The 10092-nt window shown below is 51.7% G+C and overlaps 1 protein-coding gene across 2 annotated transcripts in view; it reads left to right on the top strand.

Moving 5' to 3' along the window:
• Positions 1 to 8859: 8859 nt before the first annotated feature.
• BCL2 (BCL2 apoptosis regulator) overlaps positions 8860 to 10092 on the top strand; it is a 90390-nt gene continuing 89157 nt past the window's right edge. For both annotated transcript variants that reach the window (XM_059815602.1, XM_059815601.1), the window contains exon 1: positions 8860 to 9444. In XM_059815602.1, coding sequence (XP_059671585.1) covers positions 8860 to 9444 — 585 coding nt within the window. The remainder of the gene's footprint in view (positions 9445 to 10092) is intronic.

Genomic DNA, 10092 nt, shown 5'->3' with positions numbered 1-10092 from the left:
ATATGCTATCTAAAATGTGTTTTAAAGCTGAGGGGCTGATGTTAATCTTAGAATGTTGGAGAATGAGACGTTTTGAAATGGAAGAAGGCCATGTTGCAAGTGGAGCTGCTGATTTTTCCTTTTCAGTAAAAGTAGCAGGCCAAAGTAGATTTCTTTTTATTCCTTTTTGTAATCGAATTTCAGCTACAAGGATAAATTATCTGGTAGCTTTTTTTTTTTCCCCTGCCCAGCCAGTACTAAGCACGCTGAAGGGTAAGTGCGTGTTTGATTGTCAGTCAAAGCTGGTAGTAAAACCTCATGAAGTCACTTCCTTTCCTCTGTCACTGGTGGGAGACTCTCGGGAGAGCCAGAGACCTTTAAATTAGCGGCTGTCTTGCCACACCTCCCATTCTCTTTCTCTTACTTCCTTTCTTTCAACCTAGATGCACTAAATTGGTGAAAAAGAAGACCATGCTAATCTTCCGTTGGTGGTGGTCTGCGGTAGGGGGAAATAATGCTGTTAAGCTTTTGGACAGAAACTTGCACTGAAGGAAGTGGAGAGTGCAATTTTTTTTTTTAACCCCAAAGATGCATATCTAATTTGATGGGGTGGGGGGAGGGGGAAGCATTTCATAAAGCTGATTGGGGAGGTTTGCTGTTTGGGGAAACCTTGATGGAGGAATATAATACCAAAGCTCCTCTGTGGTAGAACACCACCAAGCCAGTCTGAAATTTTATTTTTCTAAGTTGAAAACAAGTTTGTTTTCATCTTTGAGGGGAATCCCCATGTTAATTTTAAACCTTTCGAGTTCTAACTATGAAGTTGGTTCTGTAGTAGTGCTGCTAGAGCAATGTAAATAAACACAAGGGGCGAAAGCAAAACATACTTGACTAACAGTAAATCATGCTACCAAGCACTGAGAATCGACTCCCTTGGCCAAAATAAGGTCTTAAATCTGTAACTATAACAGCTGTAAATAATGTATATAAAAATAAGTCTAAAACCGAAATTTAATGTTCTAGGTAACTTGTAACTGAAGGGAATATCCTTTTCAAAGCTAACAGGTGCTTCAAAGAAGAGTAGTTAAAATTATGTGTGTCAGTCTTTATTTCAAAGCATTTACTCAAAAAATGCTTTCCCCCTTTTTACTTTGAGAAATTTTAACAGGTGTAATAAAAGTTTATGGATCAGAGATGGATGTTGCTATTTGTCCAGCAGACTCTTCCCATTTCCTATTCTTCCATGCTGGAACTGTCTCCTTCACTCTTCTGTTCTTTCAGCTGGGAAGTTATTCCAAGTTTTTCCTTTTTCCATAGCAGAAAGAAGAAAGGGCATAGGCGGCATTGCCCAAATAACAATAGGTTGGTAGCTTGCAAAAGGTGGTGAGACAGCTCAGATACTGTAAAGACAAGACCCTCTTGCCCCCTAGCAAAGTAGAGATGTCAAAGAGAAGGGGTTCCAGAGCTGGATGTGATTGGTTTGCCTCCTTACACTCCAAACCATGGGGCTTCTCTATCTTGACAAGAAGTGACGATGATTGAGGGATGAGTACAATAAAAGGGGTCTGAAAGTCAGGAGCCTTTTGCTATGTTGGATCCTAGGGATATTATCCGAGTACCTCATCCAGCTGCCTTTCTTGATGAGCACAATTAAGCCCCATGAAATAAACCATAATTGCAGGTTGAGCATGCTTTAAGTGTTTTACAATAGCATTCTGTGCTCTGCAAGCACTTCCAGCCAAAAAAGGTCCACTCCACACCTGTAGCATTTGCAACACCGGCAGGATGAAAGGCAATCTTCCATTTCAGGAATGCACTCTGAAGAAGTTTGTTCAGGTTAACCTGCCACTGTCCTGGTTAAAAATGAGGAAAATACACATCCAGGCTTCATGGGTGCTACTTTTCCCTATCTTTCCACATGCAGAAAACTTTTTTAAAGCATTTGATAAGACAGAACCTAGCTGCCACCTAGATAGCGATGTTGGGCAACATGTTGAGCAAAACAGATGAGACAGTCTTAGCAATAAATGGTGTTGTGCAGTTGATAGCAGAGAATTATGTGCACACATGCATACTGCGTTTAGCTCTGGGGCCCCCAATGTGAGAAGGACATGGACCTGTTGGAGCGAGTCCAAAGGAGGGCCACAAAGGTGATCAGAGGGCTGGACCACCTCTCCTGTGAAGACAGGCTGAGAGAGTTGGGGTTGTTCAGCCCAGAGAAGAGAAGGCTCCAGGGAGACCTTCTAGCAGCCTTCCAGTACCTGAAGGAGGCCTACAAGAAAGCTGGGGAGGGACTTTTTACAAGGGCGTGTAGTGATAGGACAAGGGGTAATGGCTTTAAACTGAAAGAGGGTAGATTTAGATTAGGTATGAGGAAGAAATTCTTCACCATGAGGGTGGTGAGGCGCTGGAACAGGTTGCACAGAGTTGTTGTAGATGCCCTATCCCTGGAGGCGTTCAAGGCCAGGTTGGACGGGGCTTTGAGCAGCCTGGTGTAGTGGAAGGTGTCCCTGCCCATGGCAGGGAGTTTGGAACTAGATGATCTCTAAGGTCCCTTCCAACCCAAACCATTCTATGATTCTATTCAAGTCTCTAGAAGAGCATTGTTTTCAAGTCGTTTCATGCAGCGTGGCAGAGATACCATAGGTCTGTGGGTCTCGTGGTCTCATGGACAGAAACAAAAATGAAAGATCATGCGGTTGGTGGTTAGTTTTAGTCAGGGCAAGTTAGAAAGCTCTTGCAGGCACAAAGGCATGCAGAGCAAATACATGCTGGCATGGAAGGAAGAAGCACTGAATGCCTTGAACAGAGGAACCCAGATGAAGCATGGCCATGGGTAGCACAGACAAATGCCTCAATGGACATAGCACCAACAAGCATTTACAGTGCCATTGGCTGCTAATTTTCGTATGTGCAAATTCCTCACCCGTGGGCACAATCTTAGCGGACTCTTTCAATAAACCCAGTATTTAAGCTGTGCTAGAACATCATAAGGCAAAGGACTTCTTTGGTTGTCATAATAGTATTTGCCTATACAACTCTAAATAACTACTTTTGGGTTACTCAAATTTAGTTTTTTGTTGGGGGTTGGGTTTTTTTTGTTTTGATTTGTTCTAGAGTAGAAATTCTTCGCAGATCTACAGGAAGAGATGTGGCAACGTCCTTGCTCACTTCGAGTGCTGACACACGGTGCAAACATACACCCCAGTTGTTTCGTGCCCGCTCAGGCAGGGCTTTAAACAATAGCTTGCTTCTCTCCAACTTGCCTGCTCGTGAGCCAAGGAAATAAAAGGGTGGGCAGGTTACCAGGAACCAGGGTTGCTGTTGAACTTCTGTTGATGTTAATACAAAGGTACAGGGAAAAGGTGTCCACTTTCAGATTGTCAGGAAGTTCGGTGTGGCCAGGCACAAAGAACTTTTCTAGAGTGTTTGTTAATAATGCACCCACTGTACATGGGGCATCTGGGAAGCTATCAAAGAAACAGCAGGCTTTGCAGGATCCTGCCTGTTTGGTCAGTTGCCCAAGCACGGATAAGAAAGCCGCATCACAAAAATAACCTGTCCTTCACACTGCCAGACCTGACCGATGCCTGTTGTCAATGCTCCTACCTCTGTAATTGTCAAGGGAGATTTTTTTCACATGAGCTTCTCTTTGTCTTCCTAACTGAGTTCCAATTCTTTATGCAGCTCATTCTTCTTATTAGTCTGATTAACTTTGGCGGGCCAACTCACATAAAGGTAAATGTGTGTGTGGAAGGATTTGCAGGATCAGATCTTGAGTAGTTGGCGTGTTATTCTGCTATCTAAAAGCACTGTAACAATTTCTTAGCTGACTTTAGGTGCTCATTCCATGTTCCTTGATAAATCCTGAGCCTCTCTTGCCAGTTTGTTCTATCTACCCCCAAAGGCGTATTGCCTTTGGTTTGGATGTCTTTTTAACTGTCATTTTATCCCTCTGAGCTCAAACAAACAAACAAGGTAAAAAGCAGTACTGTGATGCAAACTTGTGACACTTTAATAGATGCTCATCACCCACTCAGGTAGCATTATAACTGGTTTTAAGATGCCGCTCCCTTCAATTACAGCCATAAATGCAGGTCAGATGCAATGCATTGGACACATTACATTAAGAATAAGAAAGACTCTTTAACGCACATAATTCTGTTTTGCCTTTTTACAGAGTCCCAATTTGTCATTCTTCAAGGCACAGTTTTTGTTTCCCATGACTCATCCCTAATACCCTTGCTTAAAGCAAACAGTTCCTAGGATTTTCTCTTGTGTTTTTCATTTTTTTGGTACAGTCTCAGCTGTGTTTGCTATTAACAAGCTCTCTTGTGAACCATGACTGCTATTTTCCTATTAAACTTTTAAAAAGGCTGGGATCTGTCATTCCTATAGCAAAGCGCTGAATGCAGAGCTGGTGGGGAAAAAGCATCATTACTAAATCCATTCCAAACAGAGTATCTCATAAAGTTTTGTCATACCTTTTTCTATCAAAAATCAGTTATCAATTCTGAAACTATTTTATTTTACTGATTATATGCCCTCAGTACACTCTGTTCGTTTAGTTGATCTTACTTCCATTTCCACATACAAAATACATTTAAATACCCTAAGCAAAATCAGTGGTATTTTCACTTTCTCCTTACAAAAGTCCATCAATTTTACATGCATCTTTGTTTTCTGTATTAATCCCACACCGATTTATCCTCTGGGCTTTAAAACCAATCCTGCTATGACATTGTTGTGCCGCTTACCCAGACAGTTTTCCTGTGTTACTTAACATCTGCGTCTGATGTATTTTCAGTTGCGGGACCAACTATTTTAGATTTAGTCACTAGCACAGTGATGGACTGAATCAGCAGCCTGTTTGGTTGTGGCTATTCAGATTTTCTGTACCACTTGTTCCATTTAAATCATAGCATGTTACATGGAAAAGTCAGATTACTTTCTATATTCAGAGACCCTTTTTTTTTTTCTTTTGATGCAAGAATATAAAGGCGGTGATTCTACTTGGCTGACAGATCGCTTCTCTACGTTTCTGCCATGAGAAGCAATCCCTCAGCGCATCACAAAGGCCTTGATTTCTGAAGGCTTTTTGACAGACAGAGATCAGGCGCGTTTGCGCTCCAGCATTTAAGCATGCCGTGAGTTACACGCATGCCCTGGTGGGTACAGCCTTAGCCCATGGCTGCGTAGAGCATCGTCCATCTTTTGACTTCATTTCACCTGCGGTCCTGCAGCCTGTGTCCCTCTTACTCCCCTAGAACACAACCAACCGCAGCCAGCCCCGTTGTACACATCAGCAGGCGGCAGTAAATGCGAGACGGGGGAGGGGGGCACCGCCTTACTCCCCTAATTCCCCGGCCGCGTGCGAGGCGGGTGAACCCTTCGCTCTTTCAGGCCTGCAGGGACGGGGCGGGGGGTCCCGGCTGCCGCGGCTGAGCCGCCGCGCCCGGGGCGAGCAGCGGCCGCTGGGTGGCAACAGCCGCCCGCCGGGGAGGCGCTGCCGGCGGGGAAGGGCGCGGGCGGCCCCCGCTCCGCACCGCTCCGCGCCGCTCCGCACCGCCTGCCGCCCCCGCAGCCTCGGCCAGCGGGAGCATCGCTCCTCTCGGGGTCTGCATGTGCTCGGCTCCCCGACGGGGAGAGGGGAGGAGCGCTGGCAGGGAGGTGGAAAACGCTGGCAGTAGGTATGGTGCCGGGCGCGTTCCCGTGCCCCCCTAAGTAAGAGACGCCGGAACGATTAAACATCCTGAACGCCTCTCCAGGTGCCTGGAAAGGCGCTGGTTTGTACACGTTAGAGACAAGTTCCTTGGTGCGGCCTCGAAACAAATCCCTGGATCCCCCGGGGCACGAGCGCGCTCTGTTAGCGCATGGGGAATCCTTCCCCTTTGGATGCCAGGACCTCCCTCCCCTTCTTCTGGATGGAGCAAAGGCTGGTCACCCCCCCGCTCCAGTGCCTTTTCCTCAAGCAGGGGAGCTGCCAGCCTGTGAACCAGGCGTGATGGGTCAGCGTGTGAAGGAAACGTGAGCCTGAAAACGGAGACTTGGAGGGCAGCATTCATTCCCTGTGCCCCTTGTCAAAACCCGCTCACATTCACAGCTTAATTCATGCCTTGTCATCCTTTTAGGTTCAGGGTAGTTTATACATGAGATTATTATCCCAGTCGCCCTCAGATGGACAAAAATTGAGAGAATTTATCAAACTTCTCTTTTTCCCCCTCATATTAAACAGAGAACGGTGCTGGGGATCTCCTGCTCCCGCTTCACTGGGCTTCACCCTGGGATGGCTCCCGATTTCAGCCGGGGCTGGCCCAGCATCGCTCGTACCTGCCCTGATGTCGCCCGTGGGGGTAGCAGGGGGGCTCAGCCATCACCATTTCCCAGCGCTGTGGGTTTAACCTACTTGGAAGGTAACTCCGCTTCTTTGGTCAAGCTCCAGATTAACCTTCTCTCCGAACAGTTCGGTTCCCCCCCTGTTCAATCTAAAAATCTTCAGGCCGGGCGCCGAGCCCCGTTTCTGCAAGACGACCCCAAATCCAACTCCCCGCCTGTCCCACGGGCACGCCTGAAAACCGACCGGGCGGCGTCTGTGGAGCAGGTGTGCGGGACCCGCACCGCCCGGGCTGCCGCCGGAGGGGCCACCCGCAGAGGCGGCGCGGGGCCCCGGCCTCTCCCCGGCCTCTCCCCGGCCCCGCAGGGGCTCCGCGGCCGCGCAGCGGCTGCTGCCAGGGCAGACCGCTCTGACCCCCCCCTCCCCTGTCCGCCTGAAGCCCCTGTCCGCCTACACCGGGCCACTTTTCGTTTTAAAAGGGTGATTGGGGCTTTTTTCTCCTCTCCGCCCCCCATTCTATCTTTTTTAAAGTACTGTTTGTTAAGTAAACCCGCGCAGCTGCAGCAGCCCCACGCCTGCCGCACGGCGCGGGGCGGCAGAGGCGCGGAGCGGGGCGCGGGGGCGCTCCCCCGCCGAGGGCCGGCAGCCCGCAGCCACCCGCCGCGCTGCCGGCCTGCCTGCGCCGCCCGCTTCCTCCGCGGAGGCGGAGGCGGCGGCGGAGGCGGAGGGCGGGCGGCGGCGCGGCCCGCCAGCACCACCCGCGGCCCGAGTGCCGCCCCTCCGCCCCGCGCCGCTCCGCGCCGCTCCGCCCCGCCGCCGCCGCCCCGCCGCCGGCCCCAGGCCCGCGCCGCGATGGAGGGCGGGCCTGGGCTGCGCGGGGCTGCTCGCCTCCCCCCGCCGCCCTTTTTTTTTTTTTTAGCACCCCCCCTCCCCATTTCCCCCTTTTCTTGAATGAAGCGTGAGGCGGAGCTCTAGGAAACCACCGCGCCCGGCTGCGCCGCGCGGGGCCGGGGCCGGAGCCTCCCCCTCGGGCTCCGCTCCTCCCCGCCTCTCCCCGCCCCCGCCGCGCCGCTCCGCTCCGCTCCGCTCCGCTCCGCTCCCCCCCTCCGCCGCCGCCGCCGCCGCCGGGAGAGCTCCCCGCCCGCGCCCGCCGCCGCCGCTCGGAGCCGCCGCCGCCGCCCGGAGCCGCCCGGAGCCGCCGCCGCCGCCGCCGCCGGCAGCAGCAGCGCGGAGCGCCCGGAGGAGCCGCCCGGAGCCGGCGGGGTGCGCGGGGCTGCGCGGGCGGGCGGGCGGGCAGCGGCGCCGCGGCCGCGGTCCCCATCGGCACCAGTCACACCGCACACACGCCCCGTCCGCGCCCCTCCTCGGCAGCGCCGGGGGCTCTTCCTCCTCCGATACAAAGCTGCTCGGGAAATGGCATTTCTCCCCGGAGCCACAGTCAAAAGCAATTTTCCTTCTTTATTTTTATTTTTATTTTTTATTACTGTTTTTACGCTCTTCCTCGTGAAAAAGAATTAATTACCTAAATTTTTTTTTAATTTTTTTTTTTTTTTGGTGTGTGCGTGAGTGTGTGTGGAAGCACCGGGCTCCTGCGATCGGTGTCTGAATGAAACTACGTAAATGCATATGTCCGTACGTTGCACTGGAGGGAAAAACGGAGCACTTCTGCGAGAGCTTGGATTCAAATGTGGTTCATCTGGTCTCCAGGATTTTCCGTCTCTTTGGGGTTGTTCGCCTTCCCGGGCTGCGAGGCGGGATTTTCTGAGCTTTGACACATCTTTGGAGATGTCTGTTAAACAGGAGTCTGGGAAAAAACATTTGAAATCGTAGAGATTTTTTTTTTTTTTGTCCCTTTCCCATCCCCTTGGTGACTTGAAGCATCAAAGCGGCCAGAACTTAACGTTTCTGAAGACTTGTGATGTTTGGGTTTTGTCGTTGCTATTTTTTTTTTTAGAGGAAACTTGACAGAGGAATATATTTATAGTCCAAGTAAGTACTTTACAGAGGAAATTTAGTTTGTGTAACGTAACAAAAAAAAGCAGTGTTGAGGTTTCTAGCTTAAAGTGCGTTGGATTAACGTTCATCCAAGGCTGTTTAGCAAATCGTATCAAATTGCAGCTTTTACGGTGTGTGTTCGTCCGCTCCTTCGTGTCCGTGGTAGTTCAGCACCTAGGGGAAAATGCACCTGATTTTGAATCGGTATAATATTTTTTAAGATGTATTTCAACACCGAGGAGGAAATGGTCCTAAAGTAAATTTATAATAAGTAATAAATGTGCACCTGGAAGTAAAGTATTCACAGCATTTTAATCCCTATTTATACCGTGCATCTCAAACCGAGGAGGAAACACTGAGAAGACAAAAGTCCCTCCGAGACCCTGAGAACTCCCCCACACCACCATGAATGAAACCGTGCCCGATACAGTAACTGGATTATAATTTTTGGTGTTATTAATTTTATTATTATTGGCTGCTTTACTTTTTTGGGTTCATCCTGCTCCTCTTCTTCCTCTCTCCCTTCCTCTTGCTGCTTCCTCTTGGGAATTATGGCTCATCCGGGGAGAAGAGGCTACGATAACCGGGAGATAGTGCTGAAGTACATCCACTATAAACTCTCGCAGAGGGGATACGACTGGGCTGCCGGCGAGGACAGGGCACCCCTGCCTCCAGGTCTCTCTCCTCCTGCTGCTGCTGCGGTTGCTGCTGCTGCTGGGACTTCCTCTGATCACACTGGGCTGGTGTCTCCGCACCCCGAGCCCCCCGGCTCGGCTGCTGCTAGCCACGTGCCCCCGGCCGAGGGGCTGCACCCCGTGCCCCAGGTCGTCCACCTCGCCCTGCGCCAGGCGGGGGACGAGTTCTCCCGCCGCTACCAAAGGGACTTTGCCCAAATGTCCGGCCAGCTGCACCTGACGCCCTTCACGGCCAGGGGCCGCTTCGTGGCGGTGGTGGAGGAGCTCTTCCGAGACGGGGTTAACTGGGGCAGGATCGTGGCCTTCTTCGAGTTCGGCGGCGTGATGTGCGTGGAGAGCGTCAACCGGGAGATGTCTCCCCTCGTGGACAGCATCGCCGCCTGGATGACCGAGTACCTGAACCGGCACCTGCACAACTGGATCCAGGACAACGGAGGCTGGGTACGTCCCCCCAGTTGCTCGTTCCCTCTCCCGGCTCTAGCCCGCGGCCAGTGGGGTTCTGGGGTGGGCAGCGCCTGGGGGGGGTTGCACTCGCGGTGGGGGAAGCAAAAGGTTTGCCTGGGGGGGCGTCTGCGCTGGCGCGTGCTGAAACAGCGTAGGCCTTTTGCCGGCTGTCGAGTTTCGCCTCGTCGTGGTGTTACGGTGGAGTGGTTTGGGATGGGGGGAGCAGCTACAACTCGGGAGCAAAAAGGATGAGCGAAGCACCTTCTTCATCAGAGGGCTCCGCTCTCCTACCCCCAGCCACCCTTGCCTGCTGGCAGCCCCAGCCCCAGCCAAGGCAGGGTCCTGCGGTGGGGCGGCAAGGGGCAGCGGAGGCGCCCGTCCAGCTGCCGGGGGCTGCCACGTCGCGGCAGCTCCCAGGCACGGGGGCAACAGGGACAGCGTGTGTGTGTGTGCAGGCATCCCTGCCTGTGAGGGGTGACGTGCCAGGCAGGCGCGCGACGAACACGGGATCCCGGTGCTACAGGCGAGCAGGTGGCCGTCGGTGCCGGCGTCTACAGCTGTGGTGGCAACGGGGTTTTACAGTGTGGGATACGTCTAGTGTGAAAAATCTGTCTTTGTCTTGAGATGAAACAAAGGTGCCAGAAG

Source organism: Gavia stellata, chromosome 3, assembly GCF_030936135.1.
Source record: "Gavia stellata isolate bGavSte3 chromosome 3, bGavSte3.hap2, whole genome shotgun sequence".
Classification (NCBI taxonomy): domain Eukaryota; kingdom Metazoa; phylum Chordata; class Aves; order Gaviiformes; family Gaviidae; genus Gavia; species Gavia stellata.
This window is presented reverse-complemented; position numbering and strand designations above follow the sequence as displayed.